This window comes from Lepidochelys kempii, chromosome 10 (genome assembly GCF_965140265.1).
Source record: "Lepidochelys kempii isolate rLepKem1 chromosome 10, rLepKem1.hap2, whole genome shotgun sequence".
Lineage (NCBI taxonomy): Eukaryota > Metazoa > Chordata > Testudines > Cheloniidae > Lepidochelys > Lepidochelys kempii.
In genome coordinates, this window is record NC_133265.1 from 48,128,393 (window position 1) to 48,148,043 (window position 19,651).

The 19,651-nt window shown below is 41.8% G+C and overlaps 1 protein-coding gene across 13 annotated transcripts in view; it reads right to left on the minus strand.

Annotated features, from left to right (window-relative positions):
* Positions 1 to 19,651, minus strand: part of SIN3A (SIN3 transcription regulator family member A) — a 60,600-nt gene that overhangs the window by 15,594 nt on the left and 25,355 nt on the right. For 8 of the 13 annotated variants that reach the window (XM_073303443.1, XM_073303440.1, XM_073303438.1 and 5 more), the window contains exons 4-13: positions 18,940 to 19,046; positions 18,009 to 18,348; positions 14,681 to 14,932; positions 13,874 to 14,026; positions 13,390 to 13,548; positions 11,490 to 11,579; positions 9,722 to 9,840; positions 4,472 to 4,682; positions 2,638 to 2,754; positions 1,083 to 1,321 (exon numbers count right to left, since the gene is read on the minus strand). In XM_073303443.1, the coding sequence (XP_073159544.1) occupies positions 1,083 to 1,321; positions 2,638 to 2,754; positions 4,472 to 4,682; positions 9,722 to 9,840; positions 11,490 to 11,579; positions 13,390 to 13,548; positions 13,874 to 14,026; positions 14,681 to 14,932; positions 18,009 to 18,348; positions 18,940 to 19,046 (1,787 nt within the window). The remainder of the gene's footprint in view (positions 1 to 1,082; positions 1,322 to 2,637; positions 2,755 to 4,471; positions 4,683 to 9,721; positions 9,841 to 11,489; positions 11,580 to 13,389; positions 13,549 to 13,873; positions 14,027 to 14,680; positions 14,933 to 18,008; positions 18,349 to 18,939; positions 19,047 to 19,651) is intronic. The other 5 variants (XM_073303445.1, XM_073303446.1, XM_073303449.1 and 2 more) reach the window with 4 other exon arrangements.

Here is a 19,651-nt window from a genome sequence, read left to right on the forward strand (position 1 = left end):
CTCTCAAACCTAAATAGTTTCATTACCATCAATCACTTCTCACAGTCTTCCCATGTCTCATCTTTCCCTCCACCCGCTCATTTCTGAGCCCTTTATTAATGAGCTGTCCTTCTCGAGATAGGGTGACTACAACACAGAATTCCAGCTAGCTGGGGGATTTGTTAGTTTTTTCAACATACAGTAATGGGATATTTGCTTCAATTCATAGCAGAGATTGAGGATGTATAAGAAGATTCTGTCGACCACCTCTCCTTCTATTCAAGACCACATTGACGACCTGTAGTCTACAGATCAGGAACCTATGCTTTAAAGATCGTAAAACTGTCCAACTTTTGACTTAGCTTCCACTTTCCTAAATCTCATATCACAATTTTTAGTATAATCCCTTCTACCAAGGATGCTGGACTGTTATATATTGTGGTTGCTACCCCTTGATGGTTTGACCATGGTTATTTCTTGATTCAATATCCAAGTGTTATTCAGGTCTAAGTCAATAACCTCTCCTCTTGTGTAGCTACAGACTAGCAATTACAAGAAGTAATAATTTAAAATATTGAAAAACTCCTTCTCCTCACCTTATTCAGAGGTTGACATTTTATATGTGGGGAGTTGAAATTGCCAGTTATAACTATTATTCAAGACAGCGGTCTCTGGCGCCGCTCAATGTTGTGCACTCACTTCCTTTTTCTGGTCAGGAGGCTGGCAGTAGAACGTAGTATTCTTTGAGTCGGAACCTGAATCCAGTACACACTCTGCACTTCAAAGCCTTGTTCACTTTCACAGATGGGATTTATAATGGGATCAAACTCAGTTGTGTTCAAAACTGACGACACAGAACCCCACCCCATCTTGATTTCTGAACTCAAGACTGCCATATCTTGGGTAGTGATGTTTTGGCTTTAATGGACACAATAGTAGCTGGGTAATATGAAACGCAACAACTTATTATAACATAAAAAGAATCTGCATTTCTCAGACTGTATGCTTTCCTGAACCGGAGCCTCTGTGTGTGTTTGGATAGTGCCTAGTGTACGATGAGTTTTACCCAAACGCAAGTAATAATGCCAAAACCTGGGAAGTACCTTTTCAGCACAATAGGAACTGCAACAGATGGGTTTTTCCTCAGCCCATCTATGATGTCGGCTGCTTTGTCAGCATATATCCTCTGCAGCGCCTTGCGGTGGATCACCTCCGATGTGCCACCCAGAGTGTTGTCCAGCCGGAATTTGGCTTGCTCCTCAGCAGACAAGCGGGAGAGTTTCTTTTGGATTGCCTCTAAGACTCTGATTGTTGCCAGGTTGGTCTCCAAGACAACATCCAGCTGAAAGGGAAGATGCGTTAGCCATAGTACAATATTACTTGCTGGAAATAAAGGTCGGGTCTACACTATAGACCTATATTCGTGTAACTATGTTGCTCAGGGGTCTGAAAAATCCACACTGAGCAATGTAATTACATCAACCTAGTCCCTTGTGTAGACAGGGTCATGTCAACAGGAGAGCGTCTCCCATTGACACAGCTATCATGTCTCAGGGAGATGGATTAACTAAGCTGATGGGAGAAGCTCTCCCATTGGCATGGGAGCTTCTTCACTTATGCGTTGCATCAGAACAGCTGCCGTGTTTTAAGTGTAGACTTACCCTAACATTTAAGTGAAGCAAAACAAGAACTTAATACTTTTGTAATGCTTTACATGTAAAACAGGAGGCACTTGAGAAATGGTTTAATATTTCCACATTTGGTTGTTCTAATCTACCTACATTTCATCTGCTTCCTATACAGTATTGCATCTTTCCACAAGAAGTTACAGGTTACCAAAATGCTTCCTTTAGGAAATAAGATTTTCCATGTGTGGGAGGTACACAATTGACAGCATTACTACAAAAGGAAGTCATAATCTTAGCATAGGCAAATAATTGCTGAGCTGATTTCCACTTGGAGTGTCAATCATTTAAACACTCTGTAAATGTCATTTTTCAGACTTAACACAGGGATTTATTTCAGCCCCTATGTACTAGGTGGCTAATAAAAGGAAGCATTAATTATGCACCTGTCATTGAACAGTTTTATTTGGAATGACCTAAACTGAAGAGGAAGAAAGTTCTGCCAAAGCTACTGACCAGGATAAAGTCAATGGGCTGGAAGGGAAGGGGTTGGTGATCAGAAGCAGTTACTTGAATTTTGCTCCTTGTATTCACAAAGGCTGAATAGTCCTTAATTAGAAGCATAACCATGTCCACCAAAGGCAGGACAAGTAGTAATGGGCTTAATCTGCAGCAAGGGAGATTTAGGTTAGATATTAGGAAACTTTCTAACTATAAGGGTAGTTAAGCACTGGAATAGGCTTCCAAGGAAGACTGTGAACTCTCTGTCATTAAAGGTTTTTAAGAACAGGTTGGACAAACTTCTGTCAGGGATTGTTTAGATTTACCTGGTCCAACTCAGTGGAGGGGGCTAGACTCGAGGTTATTTCCAGTCCTACATTTTTATGATTCTATGATCCTATAACCATGTGAGACATGGGTCACCCAGAAAAAATGATTCTGGGCATCAGTATTTAAGCAGTATTATACCATACAGCTAGGCAGTTCATAGAATCCCAGACTTCCCAAGAAATGATTTTGGAAGAACTTCTACCTCAAAACGCTCATCCTCACATCTGTAGATGTGTTCTTCGTATTGTGTCTTCTTGGAGCTAACAAAGGTGGAATCCTCAGACCAGGAAGGGAAGGATACCCAAGTATCATTCAAAACCTTAGGTGCAGGAGAAAAGCAGAAGACTGAGGGATCTTTTCTCTGAGCCATCAGAGAAGCAGACATCCAAATTTATATCATCACATGTTCCTCTGACAAGGAATCTCAGATTCCCTACATCCATGGTCTCTTTTCCTTGGTGAACATTCTCTCCTGTACATACCACAGGACCCCTTATAGCCAAAACTCGACCTTTTGAGCATACTGCAAAAGCCAATGATTTGACATTGTCTGTGGGGAAAGCTAGGGGTTTTTCTCCTAGGGAAGTCAAAAAGAAGGGTAAAAGTAGTATTTCTGTTGCTTTGGATTTATTGGCTGGCTGAGTTAAATTTGTTCTGTTAATATGATTGTTTAATGATGCTGGGTGGTCTCACTGGATTATTGTAAGTATAATAAATTGTTAAGGTGCCCATGGCTTTTTGTAGGGACTTTATATTCAAACATAGATATAAACCTAGTCAGGTGCTTAAATCCATACTCTGGCACCTTGGCCTCATTCTCAAAGGTCCTGAGCAACTGATCTTCCACCAACTGCAGTGGGAACTGGGATTTCTCAGAACCTCTGAAAAAAGAGGCAAGGTGCCAAAATACAGATTGGGAGACCAATCTCAGCCAAGCAAGTTTGAAAACTTTGGCCCGTTTTCATAGACCCTGAAGTGTGTGAGGCTGAATCACTAATCTCCTGCAAGACAGAGTTTGTTAGGATACCACATAGGTCATCCTTTAAAGACATGTTACAGTAAGGTTTTCAAATGATGCAGCTGGTTTTCACCATGTTATTTTATGCTAGCCTACCATCAGTCCAATTAAATGCTTATCACCTACAACAAAAAAGCACTTCCATTTGCGGGTAACTGGTCAGCTACATCCTGCCTTTCCTTCTCCATGGCATCATGAGCAAAGCCCTGCCTATCCCCTCAAATGGAATCTTGTGGCAACATTTGTGGTGGCAAAGATCTTCACCGCCATCTAGGCAAGACATTTAGCTGTGCTCTGGGGTTCCCCTCTTCTCCAGGGAATCCTCTTAATCCCTCCTATAAACCACTAGGAACTTAGATAACCTCCTGTAAAAGTCCCTACCCCACCCGTATCAGAACCACTAGCCTTCCTCAGCTGATAGGTAAACAGTACTAGCCAGCACCATTCCTGCATTGATCAAAAAAAGGTCGTTACAGAGCATAGCAAGGACTGTGCACATCCCCTGACTCTGCACCTCCTGCCAGGAGAAAAGGAAACTCTGGTTGTTGATCTGTGAAGTCTCTATAAACTGGACAGATTCTTTTAAATTATGTATTCTGAGAATCCCATAAAGTTTTTCTGGTGTACATACACACCACAACTGAAACGAAGGAAAACTTTATGGAATTCTCAGAAAACACAATTTTGTGAGGAATCTGTTTTCACTCTCACACTCTCTCACACAGCTGGTAGCAGCACTACTACTGAATGAGGCAGGGGTTCTGTGGAAAAAATAGTATGTGATGATGAAACTGAAGACTATATCATAATACATTTGCACATGTGGGCGAATTAAGGTTATACTGGCCAGCTTTAGCATTTCCTAACTTCTGAGTGCTTGACTTTGCAACTTTTCAGCATACTAGAGTTATGCAGTCAACTCCCCTTATTGCCCTTTTCTACCAGCTACCATTCAAGTCCTAGCAGACTGGAAATGGGCTTCCCCCAGCATGCAATTCCTTTGGCTAGAGTGCCTTACCTCTTTACATAGCGGAGTCCGCCCTGTGCACTTGGGCTGCTGGTAACTCTTGGGCAAGGCTCGGTAGCTGGAGCCCAGTCTCTTACAAGAGGCATAGTCTATCTCCATGGCAATCCCCTCTGTAGCCCGTTCTTTTGGAAATGTCTCCATGTGAACAGACTCTTTGTAACCCAGAAAGTTTTTAAACCAAGTGAACAGTTCTGGGAATTTCCTAAGGGAAAAGAAACATACAAGAAAGCCTTGAAAACTGTAGTGACTTAGAAATCAAATACCAGTGCTCTAAGATACTGGGTCAGAGCTGCCACTTGAGAGAGACGGTCCAAGACGGCCCTTGGAAGTCACATCTGGGGACAGAAGACTCTTGGCCACTCAACTGCACTTTGAGGAGGCCTGGTAAGTGGATGCCAGTGCAGAAAGTCATTCTGTTTTTCTTTGGATTGCTCCTGCTTCTATTCATCTTGAAGGCTATTTTTTTTGGTGGCAAATGCCTTCACATCTGGGAGGCTGTTGCCATGATGTCTGAGATCAAACACTTTTGTTCTGCCTCATCCTCACTCATCTCAAAAGCTGGGTTCATATGAGGAACTGGGTCTGCAGCTTCTCCCAGAGTAGGCAAGACTTGCCAGGAGCACTCAGACAACATTTTCAAACTGAATCTCTGACCATTTAGGTTAGATATAAAAGCCAGTTGGCTGGTTTCTAACCTATCTGCCATTCAGGGACTCAGCCTTAAAAACAGATCATTACTTTCCTGATTGGAAAGGGGTAAAGAAGTTGAATACTGATTCTAGGACTCCACTGAAGAAAAATTCCATCCTTGAAGAGTGAACCTCACACCACCAAAGCCTCAGCTGGTGTTGCACAATTAGGTGGAAGATTTAGAAAATACCAGCTGATAAGTAAGCACATAGATATTGGTAACTGAAGTGGATTCTGCTTGTGAAAAAATAATCTTACTCTCTGAAGATCTTATTAGAAACTAAAACCAATACAGGAAGAACTAGAAATACTAGTGAATAATCACAGTTACGACATAACTGGCATCACAGAAACTTGGTGGGATAATTCACATGACTGGACTATTGGTATAGAAAGATAAGCTTGTTCAGAAAGGACAAGCAGGGGAAAAACCAGAGAAGGGGTTGCCTTGTATATCAAAGACATATGCACTTGCACTGAGGATGAGATAGATATGGGAGGCAAACCTGCTGAAAGTCTCTGGGTAAGGATAAAAGAGGTAAGAAAAACAAGGGTGAAGTTATCGTAGGTGCCCACGATAGACCACCAAACCAGGAAGAATAGGTGGATATGCTTTTTTTTTTTTTAAACTAATAAAATTATCCCAAACAACAGGACTTGGTAGTGATGGGGGACTTCAACTACCCAACCATTTGTTGAGAAAATAATACAGTAGGGCACAGATTATCCAACAAGTTCTTGGAATGCACTGGAGACAACTTTTTATTATAGACGGTGAAGAAAGTGACTAGAGCAGAGGCTATTCTAGATTTGAGTCTAACAAAGAGAGGAACTGGCTGAGAATTTGAAGGTGGAATGCAGCTTGGGTGAAAGTGATAATGAAATAAGAGTTTATGACAATGGACTTCAAAAAGGCAGACTTTAGAAAACTCACAGAATTGGTAGGTAAGATCCTGTGGGAAGCAAGTCTCAGGGACTTCAGGAAAATTGGCAGTTTTTTAAAGAGACCTTATAAGGGTACAAGAGCAAACTATCCCAGTGCATAGGAAAGGATGGATGTATGAAGAGACCACCCTGGCTTAACCAGGAGATCTTCAACATACTGAAACTCAAAACAAAGCATGCAGAAAGTGAAAACTAAGTCAAATTACAAAGGAAGAATATAAAAAAACCCCACAACACCACAAGTACACAGGGACAAAATTAGAAAGGCCAAGGCACAAAACAAGATTAAACTGGCTAGGGACATGAAGAGTAACAAGAAAACATTTTACAAATGCATTAGAAGCAAAAGGAAGACCAAGGACAGGCCCATTAACTTAATGAGGAGGGAAACACACTCACAGGAAACACAGCAATGGCTGAAGTGTTAAATGCCTTTTTCATTTTAGTTGTCACAAAAAAAGTTAGCAGTGCTTGGACAATTAACACAATGAACATCAGTATAAATGGGCTAGGATCTGAGGCTAAAATAGGAAAAGAAAAGTTTAGAATTACGTAGACACGTTAGAGGTCTTCAAGTGACTAGGGCCTGATGAAATACATCCTAGAATACTTAAGGAACTGGCTGAAGAGATCTCTGAGCCATTAGTGATTATTTTTGAGAACTCATGGAGAACAGGTGAGATCACAGAGGGCTCAAAAAGGGCAAATAGAGTAACTATCTGTAAAAAATGGAATAAGGACGATACAAGGAATTACAGACCAGTCATCTTAATGTCTGTACCCAGAAAGATAATGGAGCAAATCAAAACCAATTTGTAAGTACCTAGAAGAAAAGAAGGCAATAAGTAACAGTCAACATGGATTTGTCAAGAACAAATCATGTCAGACAAACTTAATATCCTTCTTTGACAGGCTAACAAGCCTTGTGGAAGGGGGGGAAGCAGAAGATGTGATATATCTTGACTTTAGTAAAGCTTTTGATACGGTCTCACATGACCTCCTCATAAACACACTAGGGAAATATAGCCTAGATGAACCTAGTAAAAGGTGGGTGCACAACTGGTTGGAAAAGCATACTCAGGGAGTAGTTATCAATGGTTCACAATCAAGCTGCAAGAGATATCGAGAGGGGTCCCACAGGGATCTGTTCTGGGTCCGGTTCTACTTAATATCTTCATAAATGATTTGGACAATGGCAGAGAGAGTGCACTTATAAAGTTTGTGGAATATACCAACTGGGAGGGGTTGCGAGCTTTTTTGAGGACAGGATTAGACTTCAAAATGATCCTGACAAACTTGAGAAGTGGTCAGAAATAAACAGGATGAAATTCAATAAAGACAAATGCAAAGTACTACACTTTGGAAGAAATAATCAATTGCACAAATATAAAATGGGAAAGGGCTGCCTAAGAAGGACTACTACAGAAAAGGCTGGGGGGTTATAGTGGATCACAAACTAAATATGAGTCAACAATGTAACATTGTTGCAAAAAAGCGAACATCATTCTTGGGATGTATTAGCAGGAGTGTTGTAAGCAACACACAAATAATTCTTCCACTCTCCTCAGCACTGTTAAGGCTTCAACTGGAGTAGTGTGTCCAGTTCTGGGCGCCACACTTCTGGAAAGACGTGGACAAACTGGAGAAAGTCCAAAGGAGAGCAACAAAAATGATTAAAGGTTTAGAAAACATGACCTATGAGGGGAGCGGGGGGGGGGGGGGAGAAAAAGATGGGTTTGTTTAGTAAGAGAGGAGGGTGATAAATTATTCTCCTCAACCACTGAGGACAGATCAAGAAGTAGTGGCCTTAAATTGCAGCAAGGGAGATTTAGGTTAGACATTAGAATTGTAAGGATAGTTAAGCACTGGAACAAATTACCTAGTGAAGTTGTGGAATCTCCACCCTCAGAGGTTTTTGAGAACAGACTGGACAATCATCTGCCAGGCATGATCTAGATAATACTTAGTTCTGCCTCAGCACAGGGGACTGAACTAGACGACCTATCAAGGTCCCTTCCAGTCCTACATTTCTGTGATCGCCTACAAAGCTTCAGCAATAAAAGAAGCTTCTAGCCTTATTACTAATGCTAATTAATCATTTCATTTATTGCATTTTTGTCATTACATGACAGAGGGACTAATGTCCCCAGCTCTAAAATAATAAAGTGAGCTTTACTGTACCTTTCCAGATATAGATAGTTCTTGCTCTAGCTCAGAACACACAAGATACATGAGAGGAAGAGTCATTTTAAAAAGTTATTTTTATTGATTTAGGTCTAATATTTTACTTTTTCTAGCTAACATCAGGCTCTTTCTTAATGACCCAAAGTTTGCCAAGTTTCAATGAAGCGAAACAAAGATTGTAAGTTGTTTGCAGCAGTCTTTCATATTGTGTTTGTACAGCAGCCAGAAAAACGAGGCTCTGGTCTTGATTTAATTTATCATCATCTTCGCTTTGCCTCCTTCTCTGCCTTGTGTGCTAATTCGGTCTAGAGCAGCATGGAATACTAACCTTACAGCCCCAAACTGATGTAAGAATAACTAAGGTACATAAAACTTACATACAGTCTCTGCCATAACTTATGGTGGAATTGTTTTGTTCACTATCAACTCCCAAAGAAGGGTTTGTACCCTCTTGGTTTACAGTTTTGCACTTCATGGTGTATTGTTCTGGACATTAATTTGCTTTGGGGCAAAAACTGATCTGCTCCATGTGACTCTACTAACTTTTGGAAGTTAGCAATTATTCCTTTTTCGAGTTGGTATGTTCTGTATCATAAAGACAAAAATACTATATTTATGGGGGGGGGGGAATAGTTCACAATCACAAAGCAAGAGGCTGCTAGGGCACCATTGTTTGATCTTCTGAAGAAGGGTAAAAGGATCAGCACCACTTCTGCACTCCTCTTAGCTGCCTTTTCATTCTTTGCAGTCTCTAGGAAGCCACAAAACTGCCTCTTTCAGGCACTTCACCAGAAAGGGAAAATGGCGGTCATCAAATCAGGTGACAATGTGCAAGAAAAAATGGCTGTTCTTTTGCTTCAATGAAGGACAGCCAAAGAGAAGAATCTAAAATCTAATGCACTTTGAATTTATAAAGTACTTATAAAGGATCTCAAAGTACGATTGGTGTTCCTTTTATCTCATAGGCCTGCTAGTAGCATGTGGCAATTTGCCACCTACATTCATAATAAGAAGTGTTCAGGGAGGGCTGGAGGAGACAGGAACCTCAGAGGTGACACATTTGGATCTCAGAGGTGAACTGGTATTAGCTCACTGCTGTAAGGGCAACTCTCTACCAGTTATTTTGTGAAAAGAATTAAGCAAACAGCAGGGCACACAGATAAACTAGTCAACATTAACATTCCATCTCTGGTGTGTACACTTTGTGCTGCCGGTAGCTCAGGAAATCAGATGCCCAGTCAAACTATTGAAGCTGTGGAGTGCTGGGCCACAGAACCAGCTGTAAGTTTTCTTTCTTTACATGGCCACACAAGTCAGCATTTCCTTCCTAGCTCCCGAACAAAAACAGACTAGATCCCCTAACGTCACCCACCTCCAAGCACTGACCATATAAAGAAATGGATTTGCCCATCCTCCACTTACCCCAAGAACGGAGAAACTAGCTGCACAAGCTCAGCCCGGGAAATCACCTCCTGATTAAAAATAACCAGGCAACGAAGAAAATTTTCATACGCCTCCGTACTACGCAGAGCTTTGCGGACCTTACATACATATGGGAGGAAGAAAACAGTCAATACAGAGTTGAGAATGAGTGCAACCTAGACTTAATACTGTGCTCTCAGGTGTTATCCTGAAGAGATGAGGTTACTCTCACAGCCAGAATCAGACACACTCTTTTAGACTTGGGAGTTTTATGCCATTACATTTAAATGCATTTCCCCTGCCCATGCACTACTACTGTGAACAGGTAAGGTATAAGAACCTCTGTAGAATAGAACAGAGCATAAATTAAACTGGGTCTCTGGTTCTCGCTTGCGCAGACCATGAGGCAAGAATGATGACCGATCCAAGCATGCCGTTCTCCTAGTGGACATCCTCCTCCACGCCAAAGAGGTAAGCAATCAAGATCTTTGTGTCCACCCATAAGGAGAAGAGCAAAATATGGGAACACTGAGAAGAGTCTCAGTCAAAACTGGTTCACAGAACACTGTCAGCAGAGACTACAGCTGTCTGCTGTTCTGCTTCTAGAAGCAGACGCGTCACACGGGTAACCCTCTACCCACTAGGGCAAACTGCAAGTCCAGACAAGAGGACAATTCACTGTAGCCTAACAATCAGTAATCCACGCTACAGCAGTCACAACTTTCCAGCTTGCCATTATCACCACAAAGTGGTGTTTGTAATCCTCCTCTTCTCAGTAAGACACAGCTGAATCAGATTCTTTAAAATACCATTACCTTCCCCCATGAGAACAATTTGCATCTTCACATCAAATAGAGCAGTAGCATCATCAGGTTATTCATCGTTGTGATTCAGACTCTCCTGCTAGGATTTCTACATTTACTTAGGTTAACACTTCAGTGTTTTCCATGCAACGTATGGGCTTTCGGTTACCATTACCTCTCCTGCAAACCTGTGCCATACCCCAGGGATCAGGATGGTGTCACTAGCACGTGGATATGTTGTTAAAATGAGCATTTGCCTGGGGTCACATGCTCTGCTACATGCAACGGAGGAGAGAGAAAATTGTGGACACCTCAGGGAAGAGTACAAGGGACTACTTGGAGGCATCTCATACTGCCTACCTGCCTCAGTCTAGTCTGTGTGGTCAGGAGATGCGGCAAGAAATAGGTAAAAACTGCACAACATGGTTTGTTCCCACTCAGGAAAATGTAGCTTACAATGCAACTGACTCATTTAAGCAAAGTTGCCCCCACTTCATGCAGCTGGACAGGGGAGGGGAATGGAAAGAGTGACACTGCCAACACAACAAGGTAGGCCATGTCACCAGTAGCATAGGGGGCTCAGAGTGACGGGAGATGAATGTGAACTATGAACAAGATGCCTTTTCCTGCAGAGTTTTGTCTTCCATGACAACTGGCAGCCACAACCCCTGACAGTTATGCTCTGCTGCCATCTTTACCTACCCAGAGGGGACAAAGCCGTGGATCAAAGGCAGCTGAAGAGCCAAAGATGGACTTTAGGGGCAGGGATATGCACAGAATTTTTTTTAATTAATATATATCAGATATATAGACCAGCTGATAGCACATGTAGTTAAAAGATGACAGAAGTCTCATTCTGGAGAGAACGCCACAGACTTCGCTGTGTTTAGTTACATTGGAAAACCAATGTGCTATGAGCATGAATCAAATGTGCAAAACTGTCTATTCAGAATTTCATCACTCACCTTCTCGAAGAACAGAGATTCTGTCCCCACCCCATGTTTGCTGGCTTCTGCCAATGACTGGTCCTTTAAACCAAGCAGCTTTGGTTTCTTCTGCAAAAAGCAAAAGTAAAACCACAAAAGGAGGATTAAAATATGCAATAACAATATTTTGCACAGCTATCATGTGAGGGCATGTGTTTCAACTTCCCCGACACCCCATGTACAGTACACCCTTGCTATAATGCCCTTCATCATTACAAACCTTTGGCTATCATGAACCTGGTCCCTGGAGCCCGATTACAGTACAATACTGTACTGTGTTTAAAACAAAACAAAAACACGTTGCACATACTTGCACAATTTTTATCCAGCCTCATATGTTGAGCCCAAGGGCAGAAACTAAGGAGTGGGCCCCTACCCCCCGTCCCCTCTCCTGGGGCTGAAATCCAGAACCCCAGCCCCACTGCTCAGGGCTGAAAGCCGGAGCCCCAGACCCCCATTTGTTTTGATTGTCTTTTTGCTATAACAAACCCGTGGCTATAACGAACAAAAGGCTTGGATCCCAACAGGTTCATTATAGCAAGAATGTACTATTCTTTCAAATAGAGCAGTCAACATCAAGTTTTTAGGAGGAGAATTATATTTGAGTTTCTACTGGTCCCCCAAAATTAAAATATTCACTTCGCTCCCCTCTTTGTTTCCCCTGGATTTTACATAATTGCTTTCCCCATACTCCTGTTTCATGGGGGGGAGGAGGAGCCTTTATTTTTCACTAGCAGCAAAACTTTAAATAATGTTTAATGCAAAGATGGAAAAAACGCATCAAGTCACTTGCAACAGTCATTGCACAGAATACACCTCAATATATTAGTTCTGTACTTAACAATGAAGACAAACTCCTTTAGATTTCTGCCAGAATCTCTCCCACCTACTCCAATCTTGCACCTCCCCATAGTTTCTGCATTTCTTTGCTCTCTTCTCTTATTTGTTCCCAGGGTCTTCAAGGAACCCTCCCTCCCACAGCTACACATCTCATTCTCAGAGGACTGCTGGAAGCTGACCATTATTGTTATTTGCTCCATCATTCTGGAGGCAAGTGGGATTAAATTACTAGAGAGATGGGTGCTGTTCCTTTCCTTTACAAAGCAAAATGTAGAGCTCTGGGATCACTGGATAAGACTACCAGCACAGAGAGAAAAGAGGCAAACTTGACCCGTACAACCTCAATAACCAAACACTAGACCACTTTGCCATTTCTGTTTCATTGCAAAGCTTTATCCACCCAGAAATTCTGGTAGCTTGTAAAAGCAAGGCTTGGTTAACAGAACACAGACTCATCAGAACTCTCAAATTACCTTTATCATGGGAAGAACACACAAGAGCCCAACGTACCTGCATTGAATTTTGATTTAATGCAACCCCTGGGATACACCATAACTATTCCCCTTTTTTACTTCCCCCAAATGCCTTGAGAACAGCATTGCAAGCTTTTCAGACAACCTGTCACTTGGTCAGGTTTACTGAGGCTTCTCCCTATCTACTCCCTCCAAATGCTGCTTTATTAAATAAAACAATATAATCAATAAACATATCCCTGTGTATTCTCTAGCAACATAGAAGAAGAAAGCAAGCACTGTTCCTCTTTCTCCACTGGTAACTACTGCCACACTACTCACACAGGCTGCATCTAAGTCTCTAGCCCTCTTTGTATGGATACTACTAAGTCCTGCACTTAAAGGCAGACCTGAAAAGGGTCTAATTCGAAGCCTGGGTAGGTCTCCTTCGCCCTCAATCTATTCATAACCTGGAATTTGAGCCTCAATATAAACAAGTACATAAAATGCATTCTACTCTGTGCCCTCAATTTTTGCCCATTACCATTATTTCTGGGAGAAAAGCTGTGAACTATGCATGTTCTTACCTTCACTGGTGGGGTTGCTCCAGTTCCTGAGTGCCGTCTGATTTGACAGCCATTTTGGTTGGGTCTTTGTTGCTTGTTGTTGAGCTGGGGTTTCTTGATTGTACCACCATGGTCATTTCTCACTGACTCCACTTTCTCTGCAGTTGTCTTGCTTAACAGCTTATTTAAAAAAACCCACAAGACTATTAGTAATGCAAGCTTCTGGCGCTGGGGCAAAGGTGCATGTGAAACCCCGTCACCTTAGCTCTAGCTGACCAGTGCATTTTACAGCAGTGATTATAGTCCTAGAACAGGTCTTTGAGGCACAGGAGTCACATTTAAAGATTTGTCAACAGAGACCGTACTCCCTGCCCTCTTTTCCCCATGTGCAATGAAGGACTGTTTGAAAACACACTTAGAAAAGAGGAAAGCAGTGTACTTTTCTGAACTCAGTTTTCTTGCATAGCCAGCTTTCTACCAACTAAATTAGTGGGGTTGAACTCACCACAGAGCTGTTAGCATCTGGCAGGAACTGCCCAAACTCAGAGAGTAAATCCTCCTGGTTCTTGAAGAGGCGCGCTACCTGTGCGTACACCTCCTGCTCTGTCAAAGCTGGTGTGTAGTTACCACCTGCCTCCTTGGCATTCCGCTGCTCTTTCTGTCACAGGAACGGGGGATGTGAGAGAGCAAAGGAAACAAGAACCATTACAGCTGCTTTCCCTAGTTTCTGCTTTTCTTTCCCTAGGGAGCAATACTTAATGCAACTCAAAACATTCATTCCCGAGTTGAGAGTTTATGTTTGTTGCTCCTGTATCGCTAACTGGAAAATCAGCAACCGAAAGAAAAACTGAATATGGTGGCTGGCAGCTCCTCTGAAAACAAAGAGTCATTCCAAATGCTCAGGGGGCAAACATCAACTGAAAAGGTACCGATGCTGGATAGCTTGTTCTCTCTCCTTCACATTACCGTATGTAGATGCATTATATCCATCACCCCTTTATGCCCCAGGTTCATACAACATTTGGTTTAAAAATCCTGCCCACTATTTCAGATAATTGCAATCAGACGAATGCTGATTTTGCACTGTTAACTCACACGCAGTTAAACTGGTTTGAAATGCACAAGTTGCCCCCCACTCTCCCTCTAGCTAATTATTTGCTACTTGAGCATGTCAGTATGTCAATCTTCCGCATACCCCCTTCAAATACACAATACAGGCGTAAATTAATTTTCTATGGTAAGGCATGACACACATTTATACATACTTAAAAGCACCTGCATGGGTAGTGCACGTATACAGTGTTCCACTAACCTGATACGTGTGGAGGATCTCCAGGAAGGCCTTATAGATGTCTGGCTGTCCCTGGAACCGATTCTTGATTTTGTTGACGTAGTTGATGGCATGATTGAACTCAACTGGCTGATTGTTCTGCAGGGACGGTGTGGTTCCAAGAGAGATTGTCACAGGTGTATGAGGCTGCACAGGTGGAGAGCGTGGTGATGCATATGGAGGAATTGGGGGAGTCTGCTGGCTGGCTGGCGTATGTGCCTGCAATTGTGATGGCTGAGAAGAAAAGGGACACTTAGTTTTGTCTTAGAGATTTGTGTTGTGGTAGTTTATTTCATTAAGATCAAATCCTAGGAAGAGAACATGTAGTATTAAAACGCAACAAAATCAGTCGCACACAATAACCTGCGGGGGGGTGGGGGGAGGTGGAGAGGCGCAGGAGCTGTTCCCACAACTGATGCCAACAGCAGAGCACCATGCACAGGGTACCTCTGTGAGATGGAAGCTCTCAGTCTACCCAAGATACTTTGATTTGACCAATGGAGAGGCTGAGTAGGCTGGACATACCCTGATGATACTAATGCCCAGTGAAATAGCCCCACCCGTATATTTCAGCACTAGGGGTTGTGGCATGTTCATTTCTTGGTGTTCTTAACTCCACAGCTGGGAGTGTTACAGCAAATTTTTGTTTGCACTGATGGAGATGGAGGAGGAAAGGTACACTGAAACTAAGTCAATGTTGTCTATCCACACAACTCATCCACACAAGAAAATTTCCTAATGGTTGATCCTGGATGGAATTTTATTTTTATTTTCAAAAACTGATTCTGAATATTAATGGATGTACCAAATAAATACATATAAGAAAACAGAGGAAAACTAATGTAGGATGTGACAATCATCTAAAGAGCTGATACAAAGCACACTTGGTAAAACAGAGGAAGACCTCACCTTTCAAGTAGTGAGGAAACATTTTGACATTACAGAGCAACTCGATTTTGGCTGAGTCATTTTTGTCTTCATATTTCAAATTAACAGGAACCAAACCGCATAGACTTAACTTGCTCCAGGGTGGCTAGTGATTGTCTCCATTATGAAGGTATCCTGTACTCCTGTACTGTATTCAGGCAACTGAATCTGAAGATACTTTCCTTTTCCAATATTCAGTTAGTCACATAACTGACACTAACAAACATGAACATCAATTTCGGATTTTAAAATTTGGTTGCTACTGTGACGAAGTGGGAATGTTCTTAATGTTTTAGGGAAACTGAGGCACCCACACAGTATTCAAAGAAAACATTACGACCATTCCCACTTCGTCACAGCTACCCTTTAGTGGGAGGCTCAACAAAATCACAGAAGGGTCTAGAGCCAACTTGGAGCTGGTAATTTTCAATGCAACTGAAAATACTTCACCTTCCACTGCCTTCCAACATGCATTAAAGCTGTATTTTGGAGAGTGTTACTGGCAGTTCTGGTAACAATCCTTGTAGTTAAGGTTGGCTTAAACTTAACTACATTAAACCATTATAAGACCTTGTTTTCAGTTGCTTATAACTTTGTCAAACTAACTCTTCAAGCTCAAGTTTCTTATGCCTGGCATCTGCTTCAGGCTAAAGTTTCAGCATAAACAGTTCAGCTAGTTCTGAGAAGGAGATCAAGGAAAAGCATGTTTTGCCCGTGCTAAAACAAATGCTTACAACCATTTCATTGAGATGCTCTAGGGCTTCCATGCTTTGGAGCAGGGACTTGAAATCTGAGATTTCCTAATTTTTGAGTGTTTGACTTTGCAACCAACCTTAATGTTCTCTTCATGTATTTTTTGCATGTTATTTTTATATAAAGGCAGAAGACAACTACCACTAGTGCATCACTCTGAGGTTCTATTAATGGTCAGAGAATCCTGCTGCATGCTACCAGTGTTGGAGAAAGAGAAGGTTATGGTCATCTAGTCTGGCTTCCTGCATAACACAGGACATAGGATTTCACCAGTGATTCCTGCATTAAGTCCATAATTTCTGGTTGAGCTAGAATGCATGTTTTACAAAGACACCCAAACTTGATTAAAAAGACTTCAAAAGAAGAATCCACCATGTCCCTAGGCAAATTGTTCCAGTGATTAATTACCCCAAATGTTAAAATTCTACATGACAGATACAAGGTGAGTGAGGTAATATCGTTTATTGGACCACTTTCTGTTGGCGGAAGGGACAAGCTTTCAAGCTTCTCAGAACTCTCTCTCATATGACCTGAGGAGGACTTCTGTGAAACTGAAAAGCTTGTCCCTTCCACCAGCAGAAGTTGGTGCAATAAAATATATTACTTTACCCACCTTGTTTCTCTCATATCTGGTGACCAACACAGCTACAACACTGCAAACAACAATGGAAAATTCTACATGAGAGTTTCATACAGCTGCCAACCCTTCCATCAGGATTTCTGTTTCTCAGCAGAAAACAAAAATAATGTAGGGGAATATCAAGAAGTCCTCTCTGTTCAATATTTATCTATTGCTTTATCGGGGCCCCATATCAAATGCAACTGAGCTAACTAAAAAAGGCATTCATCTGGGCGTACCAGACCATCCTCGGATATTGGTCTCTACCACATTTTGCTAGAGACTCTGGGTATCTTTCTTTCCCCAAATAAAATATATAACATTGGCTTGCATCTCCTTTGGTAGTCTCCAATTGAAAGGTTTGAAATTTATTGATTTTGGATAGCAAATTCATTTTTTAATCAAAGCAATATTTCCAAACTAATCAGTAAGGTTTTTTTGTTGGTTATTTTTTTTAAATAAAAGCTTTTAAGAAAGGAAAGTAAGCTGGAGCCAAAGAGACTATTTAGGCAGGAGCACAAACTAGGGTTTTGAGATGCTACAGTAACAAAAATAGAGTCACTGTTTCATACCTGAATTTGCCTGCTTCAAATCTAAAACTAAAAAAAGGAGTTTCTGAAGTTTTGGGCCAAATCCATCACTTTAGATTCCATCTAAAATTTACTTTACATCCTAAGACTTTTCCAAAGTCAGTAATTTTCTAGACAGTTCTGTAGAACCATTTATATTCACATATGGTCCTTTTCACTGTGCTGGCAGTTCAGTGACTGATTATTTTCACACTCGTATCATATCACCAGGCTATATGACCGCTCTCCAGAGATGGTCTCCATGAGTGATCATCCTATCATTCACATGCACACTCACAGCTGCTGCTGCGGAGCCAAACTGGTACATGTTTACTGTCGTTTTCATGATGTGAAAAAGTTGCGAAAGTGATTTTACAGATATTTCAGTTTTTACATTTCCTTTGATGAAAAGTTAAGCCTTTTGCAATCTTTAGTTTCTTACCATTTCTAAACAGGGACTAGGTATTTCACTCTGCTTGTGGTATCCAAAGTCTCTCACCTTGCTGATTTTGGCAGGTGGTGGCTGTGGCGCGGGCTGTGCTGGGGTTGGGGTCGACTGTGCTGAAGGCTGGGATTGATGTTGAGGCTGTGGCTGTGGCTGCGGCTGGAGGCCATGTGTGGGGATCTGGTGAACCTGCCCTGGTGTTGTCACATTCACCATGTCATTAGTCTGCACCTCAATTTTGTAGCCAGGTGGCAAGAAGGTATTGAAGCCCATGATCAAGTCAGGGTGACCTTTGAAGAGCTGAGACACGCGGCTGATCACTCCTGGAGTGTCAATACTGAAAAGGAACAAGAAGACAGAAAGGTCACACATCTTGCAAAGGGGCGCTCACTGGCAAACTGGGAACCCCACACAACGGAACTACACTTTCCATTCAGATTTTTATCTAGCCATCACTAGCTTGCGACAAAGCCAGGAAACAAGACAAAACTGATTCTTCCTCATGTATTATTTAACTTGTTCTTACGTTACAGCCAATTTTATTTGTCCAAATAACACTAACTCAATGTGATTTGGTCACAAGTCTGATCGCTCTGCACCTACTGGCAAGCAGACAACCAAATGAATCAGCTGTAAGGACTGAACCTGGGAACTCCAACTTTCTAAGCAGAGATTTGGCACAAATGAGGGGATTGGCTTAGGCTCCAGAATGGAAAATACTGACCAACACTGCACTTCCCAGCACTGTCCAACCAGCAGCACGAATGGAGCAAACAGGAGGAAAAGGACTCTAGAGATTACCAAGGGATGGATAATCTCCAAAGTGGAAAGTGCTAACCATCTCCTGCCTGCATCTCCCAAACACGCATGCGCGCACACACACTCTCTCTCTAATCTAATATGAGGAAAGCAGAATATAAGTTGTTACCTTTGAGATTTAAATTCCTTCATAATGTCCAGGAAATCATTGTAGACCTGAGGCTGACTACCAAACTGCAGCTTCACCTGGTCAAGATAGGACAGGGCATCCTCCACCTGAGAGCAAAATAAAGAGCTAAAAATACACCTCAGAGAAAAGTGGGTGCCCACTCTTGAGCATGAACACACATTTGGAAAGGCACCTGCCTACAGTAAGCCACTAAGAGTAAGTAATTAGGTAGCAGCCTGATCATAACATTGGCTAGTTTATAATCAGTGCTATCTGACCATTTGATACAGCCACATCCTATTGCTGGGCTCACACTGGAAAGATCTTGGTATTTTTCTGTGATGATGCAATGTATGTGTCAGCAGAAATAGTCACAGTGAACACACTTCAAAGTAACCATTTCATCACTGGGTGGGGTGATTGCTAGTAAAAACTCAGAGCTGGACATGCACTATTTTTCCTACATTTTTTGTGGAAATTATTACTGAAGTCTAAAAATAAACATGGCGGGGGATCCTAAGAAGGAAATTCCATGTATTAGTGCTGCCAAGTACACACTTGCCCTTTTTTTAAAAAAAACTCATGAGACAGACATTTCAATTTGGCTCATAAGGATTTGGAAAATGCTAACTGTGGATGTTAACTTGGAAGTACCTCAAACAGCAAGGAGGCCATGTGGACACTTAGTTTCTATTTACGAATGGTCCATATA